At 30.9% G+C, this 25,291-nt stretch overlaps 1 protein-coding gene across 8 annotated transcripts in view; it reads left to right on the top strand.

Annotated features, from left to right (window-relative positions):
* The window catches only part of LOC110993554 (multiple C2 and transmembrane domain-containing protein), a 61,355-nt gene extending 40,020 nt beyond the window's left edge, over positions 1-21,335 (top strand). The window contains exons 1-16 of one of the 8 annotated variants that reach the window (XM_045628833.1): positions 5,720-5,835; positions 9,942-10,425; positions 11,585-11,729; positions 12,856-13,007; positions 13,771-13,929; positions 14,333-14,519; positions 15,460-15,656; positions 16,128-16,341; positions 16,735-16,880; positions 17,506-17,651; positions 18,044-18,100; positions 19,054-19,130; positions 19,357-19,463; positions 19,838-19,947; positions 20,164-20,261; positions 20,516-21,331. In XM_045628833.1, coding sequence (XP_045484789.1) covers positions 9,989-10,425; positions 11,585-11,729; positions 12,856-13,007; positions 13,771-13,929; positions 14,333-14,519; positions 15,460-15,656; positions 16,128-16,341; positions 16,735-16,880; positions 17,506-17,651; positions 18,044-18,100; positions 19,054-19,130; positions 19,357-19,463; positions 19,838-19,947; positions 20,164-20,261; positions 20,516-20,590 — 2,307 coding nt within the window. In that variant the 5' untranslated portion in view covers positions 5,720-5,835; positions 9,942-9,988 and the 3' untranslated portion in view covers positions 20,591-21,331. Of the gene's footprint in view, positions 1-2,420; positions 2,576-4,778; positions 4,971-5,719; positions 5,836-8,591; positions 10,426-11,584; positions 11,730-12,855; positions 13,008-13,770; positions 13,930-14,332; positions 14,520-15,459; positions 15,657-16,127; positions 16,342-16,734; positions 16,881-17,505; positions 17,652-18,043; positions 18,101-19,053; positions 19,131-19,356; positions 19,464-19,837; positions 19,948-20,163; positions 20,262-20,515 lie in introns of those variants that run through there. The other 7 variants (XM_022259877.2, XM_045628830.1, XM_022259859.2 and 4 more) reach the window with 7 other exon arrangements.
* Positions 21,336-25,291: the final 3,956 nt, after the last annotated feature.

Raw genomic sequence — 25,291 nt, 5'->3', positions numbered from 1 at the left:
ACTATAATAATCACACATAAGAAATTTTATTGTAGTATGAATATAAATTTTATAATGACATGTTGTAAAATGCATTCCAATTTACTCGGCAAACGAAATGTATTTCCTAAGAGAGTTGGTGATATACCTTCAAACAATATTTAAATAATATTTGTGAGTTACAGCCAATTTTCTTAAGAGATGAACTCTTGAGATTTGAAAAAATCATATAGTTTACGTGCAAGTTACAGCTACCCATAAGCTATATATTTTGGTAACAACTACGTATATATGTTAACTACATTACTATATCTATGATATATAATTATAATATATAAGTTTTATGTTTTGTTCTTTGATATTTTGCACGTTATCTCATTAATCAGCGCTTTTGCTTTTAAATCATTTTCATTTGCACCTGACACTGACACAATATTTTTTAAATATTATAAGTATACTAATAATAGAAAGTATAAGTTCTATGGATTATAAAACCTGGCCATGTTAATGAATAATTATTTTTCTGTATTAGTTTTTTTAACCAAATTTTCAAATATATGGTTTCCCTTCAGGAATAAAGATGAGCTCTTTCCTCCGATGTCAAATAAAAGGTTTTTAATTTAATGCTCATAAGAACGTAGTTAGAGGTCTATGGTAGAGGAGTGTTTGTCTTAGAGTCAAGAGTGCTATTCTCGACGGATAGCTTGTGCGATTGAACTACGGCGGTAAACCATTTTTTTAATGTGCTTAACTAACACTTGCTCGTATGTGTTTCTCAGACCCAAATATTACCCGCATGTAAGGGTCACAATCATTAGGAAAATTAACAGACTCAGATATTTGAACCAAGTCTCATAAAGAATTATGGCCAGTGAATTTATTCCAAGTCTATATCGCCATCCAGAAGTGAAGGAAATATATAAATATTTACGAAATTTTCACTAAACGGGTGTACTCTGCTGAAGAAAGGGGAAGGTATGTTTACGCTTTAACTGTTTCGCAAAGATTTGTAATAGACATAATAGAAACCGCGGCTTTCATGTCTATGAAAAAGAATGTCAAACAAAGCGAAAATATCTGTTCTAGACTTTAACTGTTGTATGTAAAAGATCAAACGTAAACTGCATCGTCTCTATTTATAGTCCCAAAAGTTAATTAAATTTGATGTTTTTGATCTAAAAGTACATTTAATCCATTTATATTATTACCATTTTCATCAAACAGTTATTTTACTTATATTTTATATGTATATTGCTGAAAGAAAACGAAAACAATAAAAGAAAAATCTTCTACTCAAAACTAAGCTAATTTCGTCCAACATAGAATAAATACAACATGTTTATGCTTGGAAACTAACGAGACATTCTGGACGTTACTAAACCAAAGTTAATAATGATTTATTGTTGTAGCTAACTTTCTTCTAGCCGGGCTTATTATTTATATAAAAAAAACAGATATTGAATACAGTGCGTGAATTAACTAATTTCTTCTCATATCTTCTTACAAGAAACATGTAAATGTATTCTGTTAGTTGTGATAGCAATGGTGATACTGATCCTTACATGTTGACATTAAACTCAACCACTCAAAACTCATGCCACAACCTTGCGTTCTTATGATACAAAAATCAAGCCCAATCAAAGTCTAGATATAAGTATGTATTAAGGATCTTGAACGCATAAGTACCTGCGAAGAACTTCCTAAAGGTTATATTATAATAAAATTTCCCTTTGCCATCTAGGCCAGTCTCATTAAGACTGCGGGGGTTTCGGTTCAGATCAAAGATACTGTATTTCTCAAAGAATTATATTCACTTATTTAGACATTTTGGAGTAGGTTAGTAATGTACATTGTTACGAAAAAAAATTTTTATTTATCTTTTCAAAAAAAAAAACTTTTTTTCTCGCGGGGATTTCGTGAAATTTGGAGAAAACTTACATTTAGGACCTAAATACCCTTTAATTTACTTGATTTGAAATATTTAGTTTTTCACCTTATTTTGAATTAATAACCTAATTTTCAGTCGAAAAATTACCCGTCGAAAATCAGCTTTTTTCAAAAAGTTTACTTTTTCTACTTTCCGATGGTAAGAAAAAAATATTATACTACAGTAAATCTTCTCAGAAAATGGAAAAAGATCGACTACCATTATTTTTTTGGTTTCAAAAATTATCGACCCTGGTCTAATAGGTCGCATCGATGTTACAACACGTAATGTGTAATAATTTCTTAGGGGCTCGTTCACAGGGTTTGATTTTGAATTATTATTATCTTTTAAACATGAAAACTTAATAAAGTTTAGTATACGCATGGCCAGAATAAATAAAATCATAATTAAAAAGAAAGTTTTAAAATTGAGTCATAAATCATCCCCTTTCCTATCATTGTTATATTAATTTTCGCTTGTTTTCTAACAAAATGTGGTGGTTGTGGAAAACCAGGTTTGTTGTCAGGCACAAGTGACCCCTACGTCAAGTTCAAAGTGGGAGGGAGGCTGCTTCACAAGTCAAGAATTGTTTACCGGGACCTGAACCCAGTGTGGGACGAATGCTTCACGGTACCTATTGAAGATCCATTCCAGCCTGTTCAATTGAAGGTAAATTAATTATATACTACACTTTAGCGTAACGGCATAACTGTAAGCCTAAGGACTCACGAAGCGGTTTTCACCCGCGCGCTCTGCGATCGGTTGGCGGGCGACCGCAGTGAGATTGACTTGTTATTACTTTTTTAAATTGTTCTTTGAAGTGAGTTTAACACAACAGCTTGTTTCTGGTGTGTGTCCATGGCAGTCTAGAAATCTACTGACGTTTAACCGCCTGTCTTGCAATCGCTCGTATCGCCGCCGTCGCCTCACTGACCGCGGCTGGCGCGGGTGAAAAACGCTTCGTGAGTCCTTAGCCTAATTGTGAGACATGTTACATGTTATTGATACATTTTTCACTTGGGTTACACTATCGTAATTTACATACGGATCTCTAAAATTTCTGAATATATTCTATAACCTTTGTTATATAGGATTGCAGAATTCTATTTTTTTTTTCAAAAAGTCCAGTAGTTGGAACCTATTCAATTCAATCTAATCAATCAAAAATACAAAGAATCAAATATCTCCTCTTTTATCTTATAATAAAAGTATATAGATATACACTAAACAATAAATTAAACAACATACATATACATATATAACAATAAAACAACCTTCAAAATTAATTTTGGGATTAACATAAGGAATGATTTATAACTCATATATGGAAATGCCAGCATTTTCTCGTTTTGTATGAAAGTGGGTCGATATTTCAACTTGAATACATACGCAATTTAGATTCATGAGCTGGCTGACAAAATTTCTCTAAAGACATGTTTTTATTGTGCCATATAGTAAGTAAATTTGAAGCAACGTTTTTAAAAACGCTTGCTTCGTTTGATATACCTTCTATTTTATTCTAGGATATGGGAATTTAATAATAATCAACGGAACCAAACTCATTCTTGTCTTATCTCGAGGTAGATAAAGAGGGTCTGATAAATAATTGACCAGTACCTGTTATGGCCACGATTTTGAATGTCGAAGAAATAAAATAAATAAGGCGTTAGTTAATAACTATTAAAGGTCGGATTGGTGTTACTGTATTCATTTGTTTAATAAAGTATACATCGTAATGTATAATACATTTTCTATAGTATAAATTTCGATTTCAAAGCCTTTATACTACAAAGAAAGTTTACAAAAATATATAAGTATATATTTATAATTTTTTTGTATAAATAACATTCTATCTATTCTAAAATACATGGCAATTACTACATATGAACATAAAATTTAAAAAAAAAAATACAAAAATAAATTTCAAAATAAAGATGAAAAAAGGAATATAAACCGAATGAATAACAAATTAATTCAACATTCCGTTAATTTGTGTTTGGTCCACAACATCTCTCGTCAAACACCCAACCATGACGTTTCGTTCACTTACGTCACATTTATGTACGTTAATTTTTTCCGAACAAACGAAAGTATCGTTGCGTCTTGCATCTTTCGTTTTACATTCTTAGCAGCCAGTTTGTACTCAAGAGCCATTATTTATTATATAACTGCAAAAGGGCAGTACATTACGGTTATAAAAGTTTGGTTTTTAATGTCTTCTGTTAAACTAGGTGGTAGCGGAACACATCTGCGTCTGCTTTACTGAATATAGAAAATAATGTAAAAGGTAATATCAGAATAAAGCTTTTAGAAACGCTAAAATATTTAAGCGAAAAATGAGGCTAGCGAGGCTGAAATGTGGTCTCCTTCATAAAATCTAAACATCTTGTATCTTTTCATCGCAGAATAAACACAATTTGACAGGAAGAGACGAACGAAGAGTTCAAATAATAGAGTTAAACGGATTTCTATGAATAAAATAATTTTAACGAACATCTATAGAGTGTAGTTTTTTATTGTTTGATAATTATTCTTGATTACATTCTCATAATAAATTGGTAGAAGACACATGTTTATACATTTAAATCATGAAAAAGGGTGTGCGATTGTCTGTCTACAGCCTCTAGTCTTAAATACAACCAAACTAATTCGGTAACAGAGCAATCATTTCGATTTGTTTCTTACGAATCTCTTGGCAAGGATTATGATTTAGACGTATGCAAGTAGTGCACCTTACTAAAAGAATTAAAACATAATTAATGAGCCACTCCCTTATTAAAAAATTGCATAGCAAAATAACTGGAAACCCGGAACTATATCGCGAACATTGTTTAGCAAAAACTCATTATTATTAAATGTAAAACGTTTTCAGGTCTTCGACTATGACTGGGGCTTACAAGATGACTTTATGGGATCCTGTTATCTTGATTTAACCGCTCTGGAGCTTGGAAGATCACAAGACTTGGTGCTGTGTTTGCGAGACCCCAACAAGCTCAACCAGGATATGGGGGAGATCGTGATGAACGTCACCTTGTACCCTAAGTCACAAGAGGACAAAGATCAGGTATGTAGCAATTACTAGAAACTCTTAAGTTTTAGAAGTCGTTGTGGTTAGTTGGATTAACAGATATTTTACTATGCCTAATATGACAGCTTTGTGGTAGGCACGTCCGATTACACTCCGGTTTCTAGGTATCAAAAAACATGCAATATCACGGCGATATACCTATCTCATAGTAGACATCGAACTATAAATCTAACCAGGAATAGACGTACGGTATATTTTATCACATAGGTCAAACGTCAATGTGAAGAGTAAAGTCAATACAAAATAAACTTATAGTCCAACATGTTATATTGGAACCCACATACTTAATAGGTAGGAACTTTGTCAACTAATAAACATCCATGCCACCTAAATGTTTGGAACATTGTAAATATATAGTTATGGGACCTAAGTACCTACTATGCATTGCAAATTAAGACGAACGCCAACTCGCTATTACGACGTCATTATCGTGTGTATGTAAGTTGCAGTTTTCCTTTTATAATAATCATAATGTGTCAGCCAATCCAACTAGACTTAATGAAATAATATTTATTTAGACCTTTACCTGCTTTCACATTTTTCATAAGGCGTTATCTCTATATAACTATGATATTTTTCATTAGTATTACATTATTTATTGTATTTGTAATACGACATCATCAACCACAATTTTTGTTTTTTGTTTTGATAGCCAGGGATACATAAATCCTAAGACAGAGGGATACATAGTGCTTTACGAAACACAAAAGTAAAGAATAAAGTTACATTCTAATTTCAAAATTCAATTTTCAAATCAGTCGTGCAGTAACCGTTCACGCATGCGCGCGTATGTAACTCGTGCGAGATATAAACTAACCTAAATTTGTAAAACAAATAAACAGTGAGTGATACAATGCATGTGCTGTGGTTTTCTAGTTATTTTTAAAAACTTAGTTTAATGTTTGTGCTGAACCTAAGTGATTTGAATTTAACTTACTAACATTTTTGAAATGACCTTAAAGGTCTTTTGAGATCATATCGAGAAAGGATAACATTCAAACTTTAGGACAGTTAGTTCAATATTATTATATACATATTGTTGTTTGGTATATACTATTAACTTTAGGAATGACTATCATAATATACAGGCAGACGACTATCACTCTTAAATTGATTTTTACTTAAGTATTTGCATTGCATTTTGTCTTGCATTAATCTCGTTCTCATAAATTGTATTTTTCAAATTTTGACCCATACCGGTTTGGTTCTACTTTTTTTTTAATTTTAATCGTTTTTGGTCTCATTTTTTATTATTCTCTTGTAACATAAAACAACAAATGCGTATAGATAGACAATTCGATTTATAAGCACGTATGAACGTCTATAATTATGCACATAATTGTCTAGGTACAACTTATTGATAACATGCCTTTTAAAATGCCGGCTGGGTTTTATGAGCTATATACTAATTTCGCAATGTTTTTCGACGTAACTTTTATATATGCAGTGTAAAAAATATTGAGTTTTTTTTTATTTAATTTTATACCATTATACACATTAAATATCTACATTTATTCGACCATAGCATGCAAGTAATACATACACATATATATTTGAACTGAAAATAAATTAAAATGACGTCCAAATAATAGTCGGCAGAAGTTGGACCTATTGTTATGGATGTCTCGGCTTGTATTGCCAGATAAGTGTGGCCAACTGTCTAGACATAACTACATATATCCGTTGAAGTATAATATGAACGCAGATTAAAACAATTTAGTTAATAAAGAAACATGACTACTACTACTACTGCTGGCTACGACGAACGGACCTGCTCCCATGCTTAAATAAATCAGAAAGTAGATAAATAGAGATTTATCTAATCATGTGAAACTAAAGTAGGAACTAGATAAAGCAAGAGTGCTTTATCTAGTTCACAAAGACTGTTAAAATATGTCTAATCAACCTTCCTAGCCACAAACGAATCAACTTTTTTCTAAAATATGTTTGTTTATTAAATAAAAAATATTTTTCTATTAAAGTTTATCTATTCCGTTTACTATCTTAAGTCTACTATTTAGTTATACCGAATATTCTACTTACGTAAGTAATTGCAATACCTTATCCTTTTGCTTGCAAAACGTAGTCCCCTGAACAAATTTAGATAAATTTTTGCTAGCGTATAATTTATAAAGTATAAAAAATAAGGACGTAAAATAACAGCTACAAGCAAATTTCTGTCTGTTTCTCCCTCGTAATCATTTAAACTATTTAAACTGAAGATATTAATTGTTAGATAATTTATCTAAACGCGTGCTAATAGGTTTGGCACGTGAAATTCATTAACGTAAACGTTGTTTACGGAAAATATACGTAATACATTTCATACCTGACTTCATAGTTAAAGAACAAGTAGAAGTTTAGGCTTGGTTAATTAAATTAAATCACAATTAAATGTATTAAATACTTTGTGTTTGTTTTTTCCCTTTTATAAATCTTTTTGTTGTAAAATGTATCATCTTTGGCTATATTCTCAGTGTATTTGTTTGTAATTATATATAATTTATGTTAGCTGTAGGAGTACTAAATAAATAAACAATTTATGGGCCTCGATGCCTTCACGGTACCGTATAGATTTATCTTTAAAGTATTGTCTGTAATATTTACTTTGAGATTGTTTGCCTACTAATAAATGTTTTGGGCGCTACAGCATAGTAAAAGGTAGGTAATCCGCCTTGTTATTTAATACACTTACTTTTTTTTAAGTTTTCCCTTCTCGCAACGAAAAGAGCAACATATAAATACGAAAACAATGTGCGTACTTGAAATGTTTCAAGTCTTTTTGGCTCGTGTCCAAACTATTCGTACGATGATAACATTGTATTAGTTATACATAAAAAATATCTGTTTTAAACACCTTTGGCACGTAAGTTTTTACTGAATGATAACTTGAATGATTATATAAACTATAAATAAATAATTGTGCTAAGATAACCAGATGAAAAAAGCACTTACCTGTTAGCTGTGGTAGGAGAGCTCAAATACGGTTAATTAATTTCGAATCTATAAAAAAGTTCCAAGTTACAAATAGCTATGCAACACATAAATTATTCGAAAGATAAAAGTTCCGAATAAGATACATGGCATTTCATGACGAATAGCGCTATCTGACAGTCGTGAAACGCAAAAATAGTGTTTATCCTAGTAGTAGTAATAGTTATTATAAGTAATAAATAGCTTATTTGGAACTTATCCGGACATTGTGAAACAGACCCTAAATATGTCGCACTCACAAATAAGCCATATTATATTAGGCATGCAAATGTTATATTAAATACATCGTCCAGATATACTACAAAAAAGGACACAATCTAATATAATAAGCTACGTTATTTGCAACACTCTCCACGTAATCAATACATTCATCGTCAGCAATCAAATCAGCCTACCATAATATTAAAACCAATTGTGTTATTTATTTTGTTTCTTTTCTAACTATTACTAATTTAGTCTCCTAAATAGTATAGTTAACACAAAGAACTAAACTATACAAAGATACAATAGTAATTGTTTTGCAATACTTGTGATTCTAATATTATCTTTATATTTCTATATTAATTAACTAAGTAAGTAAGTAATGTTATGCCAAATTCAATACATTTCTAATATTTTATAAGTGTAAATGCTACGAATATAGTCATCGTGAATTTTCAATCGAATCGTGTTTGTTTCGTTTGGCACCTATTGTTCCAAACATCGAACAAATTGAAAATTTTAAAGCTTTATTACGAAAATGAATGATTGTATTGGCATGTCTTGTTTCATTATGGACTGTCCTTGTAAATGCGTTATATTTGATCACAGATAACATAGAACTCACAGTTAGTCATGCTTTGTTAAATAAATAAATAAAAGCATTTTCTTGTATTCCCACGTTCTTATATATGTACTCAAAAACGATTGTTTGAATGGAAAATTCATAAACCCGGAATTTAAATTATAATAAATTAGTAAAAGCGAAATCAAATTTAAGTGAAAGACTCAACGTCCTCAAAACTATACACTGTCACCGAAAGGCGCTGGATAGGAACCGGTGGAAATAGTCCTCTCTAGGTGCTTCCTTACTGACCACTACGCCGATGCATAAGCTACGAATGGAAAGAGAGAATCGGTAAAGTCTTTAAAATAGCAACAAACTTGATTTATTCTTTCTGTCATATGTATTAACACAGAGCGTTTCCTTTTGCATACCTGCTGTTACTGCGGCTAAAGCTCTTGTTAGTCTCGTCAGCTCATGCTTTAAAGAAATTCATAAAAGAATTCTCAATTGATATTAAAACCTGTACAAGAGCAAAGAAATGTAGTCTTTTGCGTCCAAAAAAAAATCAAAAGCGGAACGCTAACCCAACCCTCAGATTGAGAGTCAAAACTTAGCGCTCGATGTCAAAACTGAATTTTAAACCCAAAAAATTAAAAACAAAAAATTATAAGCTGAAATTTCCATAATTAAGTTAACAATACATTTACTGTATAGATTAATGTCACGGTATCTTCATTAGTTTTATTCTAGCTTCTCAGATCGTGTCTTGCAAGTGTCCGTATATAAAAATCTCATTTTTTTATCAAGCTTTAGTAAAATTTAGCGGTGGCAATGTCATTTTCATTTCGGCATTGAATTGTCTGAAAATCGATATAATGTTAATTGAAACAACACACCTATGCTATGCCTCGTATAAACATGTACAAGCTTTGCAATTTACGATCCGTGAATACATCGGTTTTCCTCGCTCGTGAAATACAGATGTCGAGTTTAATATCTTCCACAAATTTATACCTTGTTACTCATTCTTAAGGCCTGGAATAACATTTCTCGGTTAGATTATATAGATATCTTTATTTCTTTAATGTGCTGTTTTCTACCTAGAAAAGGAATGTTTACATACCCCGAATATAAACCTACCTGGAGTCGGTTTCCCGAATCTAAGGAATAAATAAACTGTTTCTCAGTTAAAACGAAAAGCGTTTGAAATTTAAAACTAGCTTTTGTAAACGAAATGTCCGACGCTGAGCACAAAATGGAACGATTCAAGAATCGTATTATAAGACTTCAAGAGAAAATACTTGATCGAGTTGAAGATATAACGGACCAAGTGCAAAATAAAATAGAGAAATCAAAATTATCAAAGTTCGTTTCTCACTTGTCTGAAGAAAGAAGTTCAATTGAGGATGCCACAGACAAAGATAGTATAGGCAAGTCTTCCATTGATTCTAAATATAGTCAAAACTCAGACAGTATTCCATCTGTGATTATAGACGAACCTAGTGTTAATGCAGACCCTAAAGATATTTGCAAAGACTTTTTGACTGTGGAAAAGCATGGGGTTTTGTATAGGAGATGTCGATCGGCTACAAATTTAAATATGGAAGATGATTCCAGTTTTCGTAGTTCTAGTGAATCTTGTTTCTCTTGTTTGGATTCTAGTGACGAGCGGTAAGTGTTTTACACAGTTTTCTCTATTCCTGTAATTGTTAAACGTTTTAATTTAATTTTATCGGTTTAAGTTAAATTAATTTTTAAAATAGGGATATTACATTTAATTATAATATATGAATGAAATAATTTTATAGTTTTAATAAAACTAAATTATTTATTAAAATATAGTTGATCTACCTTCAAGAAACAATGAACAGTTAATTGGAATATAAATACAATAAAAATCAATAAAGAGATATATTCCTACTAAATATACAAACAGTAACGTACGACGTAGTCTAGTTAAACATTTAGAGAAAATACGAAAATGGGCTATTTGACATTTTGACAAAATAAAATAAATTATTAATAATTATATGGCTTTAAAAATATTAAAGAGAAAATACCTTGTAAATAATATAAAATATTTATTTTATAGGTCACGTGACACAATACGGTCATATAGGTACCATTCCAGTAATATTTCTTTGCGTTATACACGCCTCCTAATACTATCTATGGACTTTGATTACGTCGGACACTATTTTCGATATAAAAATAAAATGTTACCCACTGACAATTACGAATGATAATTAACACGTAAAAACATAACGCTTGTGTTTTCTAGCATGGTATAATATACCTAATGATATACCTATAATAGTATATACTTGTGCGACGCGACGATCTTGCGGAGATACGCCTTATGGCGGGTTCTAGAAATTATGACTGTATAATTTATATTTTTAAAGCAAAATTAAATATAACTATTTGAGTAGGTTCTACAATCCTACAGCAGGTTTTGAACTTTGTCAAATACCGCATTTCAGTCGTAGTCGAACGTATGATGAAAAATGCTCGATCGATGACTATCTTTTACGGTTATGTCATGGTTATCTGTTATCATAGGTTATGTTTGACGTCATTATTTGTAGAGAGTTTAATTAAAATTGTCCATGAAATATTAACATTAAAAGTAAAGTTTTGTCGTGTCTAATTTTGAGTATATTTTCATTTCATAATAGTGTTTTAAATTCCCTGAACAATAACCTTTAGAAACTATCGGTTATTTAGGAAATTTTATTTACAGTAACATATTACTTAGTGTTGTTTTTCTTCATATTCAAAATAAAATAAAGATTAAGATATTAAATATATTAAGTATTAAAATTTACAGAATCACAGAAATAAGACCGAGAGCGGGCAGCCTTCCAGGACAAAATTCAGATATAGCCTTTGCTATCAACACCTGCACAGATTTTATTGAAAAAATCGGAAATCGATTTCCCCGTCTAAAGAACCGAGGCGATAGAATACATAGGGTACATTTTGATAAATGTAGTGGACTAACATTACTAATATATTTGGATTTTGGGTGTATATAGATATATATATATTTATATAGATATATATATATATTTATATATATATATTTATATATATATTATATACTACAGTTTATTTCTTAATTATAAATTTCGAATATACAGGCGCATTCCTACCTATTTTCAAAATAATTCCTAATTATTGCTTGTCGCATTAACTACATCGCAAAATAAAAAACTATTTATATTTTTATATAACTGTCAGCAGGAGTGTTGGACTAGTCTCATTCATCTACGATCTGTGAAAGCCGTAGATCGAGGTTCGATCTCCGGGTTTTCATCAAAGGATTTTTGTCTATGTGCGCATTTAATACTCGCTCTTAATTCAAAACATCGTGAGGAAACTGGTATGCTTTAAACATAGAAAATTCGGCTTGTGTTATGCAGAGAAGGCTGATCACTTACCTACTTGCCTACTATATGAAATAATCAAGTAATATACATAAATCTGAGCGGTAGCGCAAATGTTTTTTTTATATAGATGTGATCTAATGTACTAAAATCTATGTGGTTCTGAGGTGAATGTGTAATGAGTTGTTGAACATATTCAAATAGCCAAGAAACGAAAATTATGCCATGTTTAGTCCACTGCCCACCGAACCAATTCGACTTAGGGTCCTTCAAGCACGCACTCGCGAGAGAACACAAAAAGATCATCCCGGCGACAGAATAATTAATTTGGTTCAGAAGATGAAGAAGTAATAATTGCCTTTGAAGTAACATTGCAGCAGATGCTGCAAAGTGCTTGACTATTTGGATGTGTACGGAACAAATACAGCAAAGTATTGTGAACCGTAAAGTGAACAAAACAAATGTTACGTAACAGTCGTCGTTTTATTCAGAGCATAACGCTACTACGATTTGCTACATTTTGTTACACATTTACTATAGTCATCGCCTATTTGTCTTCGCAATTTTTCCTTGTACGGAGGGAAAATATATTCCTAATCAATTTCCTTATATTTTTATTTATAATATATAAATCTTATGGGTATTAGATAATGATGTAAACGTGAATAACCATTTAAAAGTACCTGGTTTTTACGTAGTCATTTTGTTTCAGTATCTTTTAAAAAACACACGGCTTAGTGACGTCAACAAAAGGTTAAAAGCGCAAATATGGAGTTCTGTGGTCACCATTGTTCTAGTGGAAGCCAAGAATCTTCCCGCGATGGACATAGACACAAGATCCAGTGATCCTTACTGCAAGTTTAGGTAAGGTGTTATATGTATTTCTATAAAATTATTTATTTTTATTTTTTATTTTATTTATTTAAGTATTCCTACAGCTAATACATTAAACAATAACCAAACAATTACATTACACACAAAAGCCAAAACGGAATACACATATAAAACAGAAACATAAAGCACAGTTTTACAAAGCACAGTAGTAAGATTCGAGATCGGTAAATCAAAACATATATTCAACATGAAACAACAAACAAAGCCATTATTGGTAAAAGTTACCTGAATTTTTTAAAATATTTTTTTAAGAATTTTTTAGTCACATTAAATATATCGATTTAAAATACGTATTAGTAACAACATGTTATGGAAGCACGAATGTTTATTATCCTTGTAGTAATCTATAGTATCGACGGAGCTATAAACTTACGGTTCTATCTCAGGAAACAAAAGACGGTCAACTTTGAAAAACATAAAGTTAACTAGTTGGGTCAAATGTGTATGGATTTGATCCGTTGTGCGTTAAGTCATTGGTACTTAAGTCAACTCCGTCCAGAAACTTAGAAGTTTCCTGGGCATTTCACAGGCTTCATGGAGCGACCTCAAAGCTCCGAAGATTGGCTCAAATGTGAAACAATATGTAATATATCGCCATGTGGGCTTATTTTATGAATTTCGGTGTGGAATGAGATCTCTGAAAAGAGAGCTTAATTTATTATTTATCGCCCTAGCGAACCGCGGTGACCTTATTACCTACGTATCATAAAAATCTAAAGTTTCTCTCTTTCAGGTTAGGTAACGAAAAATACAAGAGTAAAGTGGTCTGGAAATCATTGCATCCCTCGTGGCTCGAGCAATTTGACCTGCACCTTTATGACGACCAAGAGCAAATATTGGAGGTGACGGTTTGGGATAAGGATAAACAGACGAAAGATGATTTTTTGGGGCGGTAAGAAAGGATTCTTTGTTTTATGACGCTTAAATTATAGCGCACGAAAAATAAAGAAGAGAGTAGAGAAGCGTTGTGGTATAACATCTCTATTCTTCTTCAGAAAGAAATTGGCTCTAAGAAATGAATTTTTAAAATATGAATGTAATTCTTTTCCAGCTAGATTTTGGACTTAAAAATTAATTAATCTTTTCTTTCTTGTCACCACCATACATTTAGGTTAATATTTCTAGATTTATTAAATGCCTAAGAAGTTTATCGAACATTCATTAAACCTAACGAGCGAACTAAATGATGTTGGATTAAAACCTCATTAAAAGATTGTATGACAAGAGTGGGCTAAAAATTACTTGCGTACTACGTACACTTTTTATAATTGCTTCATAAACCATGTTGTTTATAGATGTACAATAGACTTATCAAAGTTAGAAAGAGAGAAAACGCACAATATACGGAAGGACTTGGAAGATGGAAATGGACAGATTTTTCTTCTTCTTACCATAAGTGGCACTACTCAATCTGAGACCATTACAGACTTAGCGACGTACAAAGAAAATCCTAGAGATATTTTAAATATTGAAAAAAGATATGTGAGTACCTTAATACCATTTAAGACAGTGTCATGCATTTAATATTGTTTAATATATTAGTATGTGGAGTGGTATCTTTGTGTGTTGAACAAATGTTAATAAATCATAATATATTTAGAAATAAATATAATATAGGTAAATATTGTATTTTACAAATGTCAAGACAATTATCGTTTTAAGGATGATTATCAAGGGATTTTAAGGATTATGACCAACTTTATTTTATTTTTATTTTTAATACTTAAACATTATATATAAACTAAAAGTACAGAAAACACCAAAAATCACTAACCTTGGTGACTAAAAGGTACAGTACAAATTCCTTATTAACGATAGAGATATAAAATACAATCAATACAAAAAACTAAATCATTAAGTACAACAATCAGATAGCGAAAGTTACGTTTTTATACCTTATACATAATATACATCTATCTTAAATTTATGGAGCCAAGCAATCACTTTTCATTTGCTAATTTGGGTGTTATTTTGAGATTTGAGGCGAATGTCATTTTTTTAATAAGGCTATTAATAAGGCTTAAGGCTACTATTTAATATAGGGTTGTCCGTTCTCCCTATACATTATTTCCGCGGACTGTCCAAAATTTTAGGGCTCATAACTAGACGAAACCAATGTTATAATTATAACTATCATACAAACAATAACTTTGCGAAGTTTGTCACCAAGGAGTTTCAAGTGTCAAGTATGCTAGTGCACAAATTTATAGTAATATTTCTATGAAATATTGCAATTTTACTTATCTGTGACAACGCATGGCTTGTGTGTTTGGCACCATATATAGTTTACTACTACGCCTTTTTATTTATTAGGTCCACTCCCAATGTATGATGATTTGATGTGAAGTTACTGTAATTAGTAAAAATACATTTGAATTAATAACCCACATAGTTTCTTACGTGGTTTGTGTTCAATTTTCAGGCGTGGTTCCGCCTTAATGAGCACTCTAGCGGTGTTGGTTGGCTCTGCGTTAAAGTCTATGGAGCTAAGGGTCTGGCTGCAGCCGATTTAGGGGGTAAATCTGACCCATTCTGTGTTGTAGAACTTGGCAATGCCAGACTCCAAACCCACACAGAGTATAAGACTTTGACCCCGAATTGGATGAAGATCTTTACATTGTAAGAAATGGTGTAGTTATGACACATTTAAAATTACATTTACACTATAAAAACCATTGGTGAATTTTTAGGTCTAGGCGTCAGATTTCTATATAGGTTTTGTATACAATTGTTTTTTATAGTAGCAAGTAAATGACTAGACTTCTGTACGTAACAAACGTTAGCAACATTTTTGAGCTAAGGCATGCCGGTATCTTCACGGTATGTTCCTTAATCGTAGGAGCAAGTGCCAAATGCACACGTAGATAGAAATTGTATTGGTGCAGAGACGGATGTCGAACCTACGACCTCTGGAATGAGTTAACGCAATTATATGTGTGTGTAAATGTTTCAACATCATTTAAATGTGTGATAATAAGTAATTTTCTTTACTAAATTCACAAAAGTATAAGTTCTTAGATTTAAATATGGTCTCAGTGAGGTATTTGTTCGTTCAATAATATTATTTGTAATTTAGTTTTTTGGTTTCAGTACAGTCAAGGACATGAGTTCGATTTTAGAAATAACGGTTTACGATGAAGACCATGACCACAAAGTCGAGTTTTTGGGTAAACTGGCAATACCAGTATTAAACATACGAAATGGGGAGAAACGATGGTTCGCGTTGAAAGACAAGAAAATGCGGGGTAGAGCGAAGGGAAATTTTCCACAAATACTTTTAGAGATGTCGGTGATATGGAATCCGGTGAGTTTAAACTAATTATTTTATTTTATTATTTTCTATCTAATTTGCTTATCATTCTGAACTATGAGTGCCCTCGAACCTAGGCTGTGCCATCTTTTATTAGAAAACCTTCTCTTTAGGCCTTAAAATTGATGATGTTGGTCGGACATAATGTTTTGCCTGTTAACGAATATACGATAAATTAAATGTGCAGAAATATGCCTTCATCATGTGTTGAGGGATGAAGTACTACATACATTATCAAGTTAAGATTACATTTTCATTCATATGCAAAATGAATTTATTTGGTAAAAATGTTAGTACGTCAGGAACATACCTAAATCCTCCAGAATTATATCTACTTCTATTTATAGATATAATTCCCCAAGCTATATTTTTTGTTTTTTTTTTCAGTTAAAAGCAGCCATAAGAGTTGTAAATCCAAAAGAGCCTAAATACATGCACCAAGAAGCAAAATTCAAACGACAATTATTTATAAGAAACGTAATGCGGCTCAAAGCTATTATAATGTGGTTTATTGAAATTGGAAAAATATTGCAGTAAGTTAATTTTTATAATGAGAAATGAAATATAAATCGCCTACTACAGTTCGATAGCAATTTAAGAAATATACACTATATATTATTATGTTTATATTACAAGATTTTTTTTCAATTTAAAACTAAAAGTAAATCATTGCAATTTTTATGTATTACTTTTCGTATCGTTTGTGTATCAACGTCCGTAGTTCCAGAACTGGGCGTTACATAACGTAATTTGCCGCCCACCACCACTATGTTGAACCAGCTACCCACTGTGGTACCAATTCGATAGGAATAGGGTCCTTTATGTAAATAGCGTAGTAATTCTTAAGTGGCCGGCAATTCCTCTGCGAGAGTGTCCATGAGCGGTATCAGAGTAGTCTTCTGGCCATTTGCGGTGTTATAGAAAAGAATATACATATATGACAATTCAAGGCAAACAACCAATAGAACGATACAAAATAGAACTAGTCTCCTATATATTTTATGAATTAGCAAAGCGAACAGTGCATAGTTTTTTTTTAGTTTCCAGTACAACGATTTGCAATTGTCTATATAAAAAAGAGTCTTATTTTATACGGTACGTTAGCTATGTTGGTGTTCGATTTCGAGAAAAATCTCATTCAGTCGTTTTGACTTTCAGAGACTGTTTCGAATGGGAATCGCGAATTTGCTCTTTTATTGGTCTTCTCGCGTGGCTCGTCTTTTGCTACTATTACGAAATGTGGATGGTACCATTGTTTCTACTTTTATTCTTCGCGAGGAACTGGCTAATTTACCGATTAACAGGTAAATAATATGCATGTTATAACAGCTCCTAAAAAGAGAAATTTATTTTAAGGTGTTTTAGATAAACAGAATACGAAATTGTATTTGTTTATATTTAGTATTTATAAGTTAAATACATAATGTTGGCTAGCCATTTATTTCATCATCAGTATATTCCAGATAGTCAAATATAATATGAACTTAAATTGTTATATATGCCTTGTCACTGAATGACTTAAAAGTGTTTAAAAAATAGTGTATCACAAAATATAAGTGCAACGTTTATTAATTACCACTACGTTTAATTTAAAACAATTTAAAATTTATTTATTTTCCTAATCCTTACTCCATGTTACGAGTGATAATGTAACAATAACTCAAATGTATCTAATTTCGAAATTATTATTTTATAGAACAAATAAAAACCTACAAAAATCCTTGGGCGTGTTTAAAAAGATTCGTTTCTGGTAGTAAGTTTTTATTTTTATTTTGTCTGCATGCTTTTTGTTTTTAACGCTCACAAAACTAAATATGCCCAACAAATTCGTTCAACAGACATATATAATGGTAATATTAAGATCTGTATGGTATATAACCCACTAGTGAAACGCGGGTTGAGTCACTTATAAACTGTTGTTGTTGAGTTGTTCCTCGGATTTAAAATAAATTAACTGGCGTTAAGTCCGGACTCCTAAAAGGCCTCCTCACTCTACAACTAAGAAAATATGAACTCAACATTTTTGAAAATTGATACCGGTTCTAAATATTAATTTAAATTTGTATTTTTGTTTTATTTACATTAGGTATTGTTTTTTATCGAAACTTTCCCGAAATCTAAAATAAGCTTAAATACATAGTAACTCAAAAATGGTTCAAATATTGTATATATAGGGGTTAAATTATCACAAATGGTCACCCTTATCACTCACCTCTTAACATGATCGTGATAAGAGAGGTGCATGGAAGTCGTTTAAATAACAAAAGTTTCTAATTTAAAACCATTTCTTTGCTACCTATTCCTAGCAGTATATTAAAATTACTTCCAACCCCTGCTTCCGTGAATCTCTGGTGTACGAAGGTGGCGTATAAGAAAAATTATTACGAGTTATTAGTTATGACGGTTGACTCAGAAATATTTTTGCCTCTATTACCTTTTCTCCAATACGAGGCTTCATAACACTTAAAACGGTAGACACGTGTTTTTTATAGTCTTACATTATTTCAATCCTTGTACTGGTAATGCCTTATAAATAATCAATCCTCGTGAAGTTGAATGAAACTTATGTGACGGATGTCATTTTTTAAATATCTTAATTTAATAGGCTATAATTATAATAGGTTTGTCGTTTTAGCTGTATCTATGATGTTGTAAAATATATGTAAAATATTCCTATGTACAGAATTTTAAAAAAACCTTTTTTAGGTGGCAATCCTCTTCTCGCTCCTGTAGATGATGATGATTTATTGGCTGAAGAAGACGATGAGGAGGAAGTTGATAAGGTAAACCTATATTTTCTTCTCGTCAAAATTTAGTAAACATTTAAATGTTTATGCATGTTTTTAGATTTTATATCTAACAATACATATTTAACATATGAAAATCATATGATAAATTTAAATTTTGAAATAAAAATTATCACTTTCCAAATTTAATACGAGCTTTAATCAATTTTATTTATTCACCCTTCTTTATACAAAAGATAACTTTAAACGTGAAATGTTACAGGAAGAAAAAAAATCATTGAAAGAGCGTCTTCAAGCTATACAAGAAGTAACGCAAACTGTACAAAATGCTATTGGTTATGTCGCTTCCTTAGGAGAGGCTGTTAAAAAGTAAGTATTAATTAATGTTTTTTACTCAAGACAAACAAACGTTATCTTATGAATAAAACAAAAGAACGACTATACTATATTGTCTGTGGCCAAGAGCGGATGTTCAGCTTAGTCACACACTTTAAGTAAATCACTTACCATACATTTTGTCGTGATTTACTTCTTCCTGTCCAGGCCTAAAGGGCTGTAAAAAGCTTGTCTGTACCCATTGTAACAACTAAACTTAATTTCGATTTCCATTGATATACTCACACATATATATGTATATAATTGCTTGAAATATATCAATAAAAAAGACACAGAAATGTGTCTTTCAAGTAGGAGGAGGTGTGTTGCTATTTTGCCCATTTTATTCTTGAATTTTAATTTTTCAGCCTAATGAACTTCACAGTACCCTATCTAAGTTATATAGCGATAATAATGCTGGCTGCAGCGATGTTGGTGTTATATATGATACCATTGAGATATTTACTTATGGCTTGGGGTGAGCAATATTTTCATTTTAATGCTCGCGAATAATCACTCCATGTTAAACACTAAAACTTTGAAATTGATTCCACCATTTTTTTGAGAAGAGACAGTAGAGTATAAATTAAGTTCCTCTCTGTGTATAAACTTTCCATAGCTATTAAAAAAATTAAAAAAACATTGTAATTATAGGGACGAGGGACCTAATAATTAAAATGTATGTGTTTTTCAGGTATAAACAAGTTTACAAGAAAAATCTTACGACCTCACACAATACCGAACAATGAAGTTTTAGATCTATTATCTAGAGTACCGGATGATGAAATATTAGTAAGTATATTAGATCTTTTATTTATGTGTTAAAATATATGTACATATATATTCTATGTTTTCATTTTATTATGTTTGAAACGGTCAAAGCTTCTAATTTTTGTTTTACAAGTAAGAAAAAAATTTATGTTATGTGTTATGCAGCCACGCAATTTATATTTAACTTTGACAATCGAGTTGAGTATTTTGAGTTAAAAAGAAATGTTTCTGAATACATATTATATCGTTTATAATTTAATAAATTGTATTTACAGTTAGATATACGAGAACTAAAACCGCATCCTACCAGCGAACGCCGGGACGCAAGAAAAAAGCACAAAACTTCGTAACATTCACTGAAAATTCGTGAAAGAATCAAGAACTATATCGGATCAGAATAGACTAGTATCGAATCGTTACATATAACCTTACGTTAAAAGCATTCATTGGGTATATAGTTGGAAATGGGAAAAGAATATAATAAAACGGTCAGACAAAGTTGGTAAGATTTCAGGTTCAAACTCTGGGCTTTTCTATACTAAAGGGCCAAAATATAAGTAGCATGTAAATTTGGATGTTTTTTGTTATGAATATAACAAATCCGAGTTTATTGTAATAGGTATATTTAAATGTGAAAACTGCCGAATAAATAATTTACCATATACCTAATAATTACATAAACCGTTGTAGTTCTCATTGCCATAACACAGAAGGGTGATTTTTGGCTTACTTTAAATCAATAATATTCCATTATGGTAACATAACGTCATAAGATTTCGAACAAAAAACAACATTTCTCAATTCTATTAAAATCCTATAATATCCAAATGAATTGATACAATTTCAATATATATTAAAATTATTGAAGTTATACTTCTTTTGGCGCGATGGAGAAAAATGATGAGAGTGAATTTTTACGTTGCGCGCGCACACCGACACCTGAATTCTACATCGTTAAGTTAGGTCTAGGTGGCGTGAAAATCTATAACTATGTTCAGTTGTGTATTCTAGTATTTTTATATTTAGAACAAGTATTTCGTAACAGTACAATTAAATAGTGGGAATAAATAAATATTACTTTGGTGTTTTTAAATGAATTTCATATACGACGGTGATAGTATTTACTAATAATTTATTTATTTAAATAAAATCTTTTTGATTAATTTAACTATTTATCGTTAATCACTACGGCATTTTAGTTATTTTTTTTCCATACGCCAAAGAAGTATAACTTCTAACGCGTGTGCATAAGTACACACACTCTTTTTATTTAATAGCGAGAGTACCTGTTTTAAACGTCCAGAATGTATAAAAGTATTCAGTGAGATGGCATAGACGTAAAAATCGACTGATAAAATTATTAGGCACGTAGAAATAATTTTTCATTCCTTTCATTTTTAAATGAATCTATTCCTAATTTCCTCAATTTTATTATCAATAGAATAGATCTAGATAGTAAACCTTTTGTCATTATCAAATAAAGTATTATAAATGCTGTTAAATGTGAAATAAATTTTCTATTAAAATATTCGAACGTAGTTTAAGTAATAGCTATTTGTATGATAAATAATTATTCATTATTAATCAACTATCAAGATATTAGTAAGAACATTTATTTTATTTTAAATGTAAATCTTCCAATTCTTCCAAGTTCCTCCAGATTACAATACTTGCAGGCATAACCGTTTTTAAGGTTCTTACTCCAAGACGTTTACTATTTAAACATTAATTATTATAGCATTTATTTCATACATTGTCTCATATCGTTGCACAGATAAAACTAATAAGGCTTATAATAACTGTCAAAAATGACATTATCCGAGGATAAATTGATTGACAGATTACGAGACAATATTTGAGTAATTCAAAGTAAAGTCCAAGTATTAGAACACGGGCCAAATTTCATATCCTTGTGTATAAATATAAGAAACCTGCATTTTCTTTTTATAAATTGACTGCAGCTTACAGTTTACACCATACAACCACATCGCGAGACCTTAACGGAATATCTGGTTTTAAAAACCAAGTTACATTTTCTTTACCTTGAAAAATATGGGTTGTAGATTTATACATGATTCATATCCATATATATACGCTAAAGTCATGTTATCATTATATCATAGAATATCCTTTTGTAATAATATATCATAAGACTGAGACCAATCTCATTAATTCTTTTGGTGTATAGTGACAAGTTTTTTTTTCATAGCATTTCTATAGTAAGGTCAAATCTAAGACGAAATACTTGCATTTAAATAAAGATTTAAAATGCCTTAGATCCTTAATCATCAATTTAAAAAAAAAACATTTTCATAAATTATGTTCTTGATGCGAAAGTGTCGCAGATATTGTGCGAATACTTATGTTTTTAGTTTAACGGTGTTGGTCTATTAAACCCAGCGAGTGTTGCCAGATAGCATCAAGACTATTCGTAATAAAACTTATATTATAGCCATACATCTACGACCAACCGATACAACTTGTAATAAATTTTCTAGTCATTATTTTTCATAATTTTTATGTTAGCTACCTTAGTTAGATTACTGCTGGAGTCTTTGATTTTAATTTAATGTAACAGTTTAATGTCTCTGCATTACATAAAAATGTCTTTATAGTTTCAATATATTATAGTACTGAAACTAACTGAGTGATTCAAGCACAATTCGTAGCACTTCTTCGTTCTACTGCACATTAGCACAAAACATTAGATAGGTTAATAATTTAAACTAAAATTGTGATATCTACGCAATACAAGCTTAAAAGTTATTCTTATCTAAGTACACTCTTATTATATAAAGTACGTATTTTATTAAAAGTCATGTTGTAATGATTCATATGATGTTGTAGAGTTTTGGTTAATAATTGTTATTACTGTAAAACATTTTACGTACGTCATACAGAGAATGTAACATCACTACATAGTATAAAACAAAGTCGCTTTCTCTGTCCCTATGTCCCTTTGTATGCTTAAATCTTTGAAACTACGCAACGGATTTTGATGCGGTTTTTTTAATAGACAGAGGGATTCAAGAGAAGGTTTATATGTATACCTAATAACATCCATTAAATAGTGGAAAAGTACTGTTATTTATGAGGTTTCTAATGTGATGTCGTAAGTAATTACATTTTTTCCGCTTACATTGCAAACGCAGGCTGAACCCTACGAGTTTTATCAAAAAAATGTACTAAGTATTGTACACATTGAAAAGGTCTACAGAAAAGTCCGTGATGGTATATGTCTATCTCTTATGGATAACCCACAATAACTTTTTTTGTCATTTACTTTTTACGACAAATAATAACGATTTTAACCAATACAGCATTAATCCTTAACTAATTAAATACCTTGAATACATTCTTTATTTAATATAGATCTATACAGCCCATTACAGCTGTTTTTGCAGCGATCGAACGCGTATATTATCGGAGCTTTCCAGCGACGGAAATAACAATACATAATAAAAATCAGCATTGCACCCGTGCGAAGCTCGGGCGGGTCACTAGTTTAATTATAAAACTGTCTCAAAATTTAAAAACAAGATTTATATTTATTGTTTTCTTAGGCATTTACCTAATTAAATTAAAAACTAATTATTAATTTATGTTATTATGTATTACTTAAGAGATTTCAAATATTAATGAGTAAGATTGTAATTAAAACACAAGTGATAAATGTTAATGCTTTTCATATTTTAAAAATAAAAAAGTTTCAAAATTACCGATGAAGTTTTATTACCGTATGATAATTAAATAAATATTAAAAAATTTAAATTTCTGATATTGAATCAGGTATTTAAATTGTTTAAAATTTAAGTTAGTTAATCAATTGAGGCTTCATCATCAGTATTATTGGAGACTTAAGCAGTGGCGTAGCGTGCCTTGTCGGGGCCCCGTATAAAAATGTTTTTGGAGGCCCTTAGGTATTATGGAGGTAAAGATTTTTCACAAAAGAAAACAAATATTGTGAGAAGTAATATTTATTTATCACATAATTTACCCATTTTACAAATAAAAATCGAATTTTAAATATTCACTCTCCTTGCCTTTATATCGGCAAACTGATTTATTGAATCATTTATGGATGATGATGATTTTAGTTTTTCTAAAGTTTCTGCCTCTATGGACAATAGTGAGATGTCTGACAGCCGTTCTTGTCCCATCGAAGTTCTTAAGTAATTTTTTATTAGTTTTAATTTTGAAAAACTTCTTTCTGCCGTTGCGGTTGTAACTGGAAGGGCCAAGAATAAATAGCATGCTGTGATTACCTCGGGAAAACTGGATGCAAGACTATTGAATTTTACTAGCAATAATTCAATGAGTTCTTTAATGGAATAAATTTTTTTAATTTCAGAATTTAAGCATGTTTTTATAGCCTTTAATTGGTCACAAAGATTAAGTGAGATGTCTTTACTGTATTTAGCAGACCTAAATAGTTCCTAACGTTAGTACCAAGCAAACGAATAATTTCGTTTTGAATCGTAGGGCTTAAATAATTTATTTCACCTTTCGGTTTTAGAAAAAGTTATTTTAAAGTTGCATCATAGTTAGATAGCAGACGTGAAATTGCCATAAAATTGCCAGAATCAGAATCATGCTCCATCAAAGGTAGATTATATATAGATAGATAAAGTATAAATAGATAAAGTATAAATAGATAAAGTAATTATAACATTAATTATACGATGCAGTACATCTCTCCAGAATGTAATTTTACTATCGATTTCACTTTTCAATAGAGTATCGATGGTATTTCCTTGCAACCAATTATTATAAGAGAGTGAGCCAACTTTTGAACGCACGCATAAGGCGGAAAAAAAAGAAATTGCTTTATAGAATTTTGTCATTTGTAAAATAAAATAAATTAGAAAGTTTTTATTCTTTTTCCTTACACACTTTGGGGGCCCCCGTGGCCCGGGGGCCCCGTTATTGATACGGCAAATACGGCGGTAGCTACGCCCCTGGACTTAAGTAGAGTAGGTGTAATACCTGTGCCTCTAGTGAAAAGGGGTACAAGTCTGATTTTGGCCAAATTGAGTTATATATACAAAAAT

Source organism: Pieris rapae, chromosome 7 (assembly GCF_905147795.1).
Source record: "Pieris rapae chromosome 7, ilPieRapa1.1, whole genome shotgun sequence".
NCBI classification, from domain to species: domain Eukaryota; kingdom Metazoa; phylum Arthropoda; class Insecta; order Lepidoptera; family Pieridae; genus Pieris; species Pieris rapae.
The sequence above is the reverse complement of the archived record's forward strand: the minus strand, read 5'-3'. Positions and strand labels throughout refer to the sequence as shown.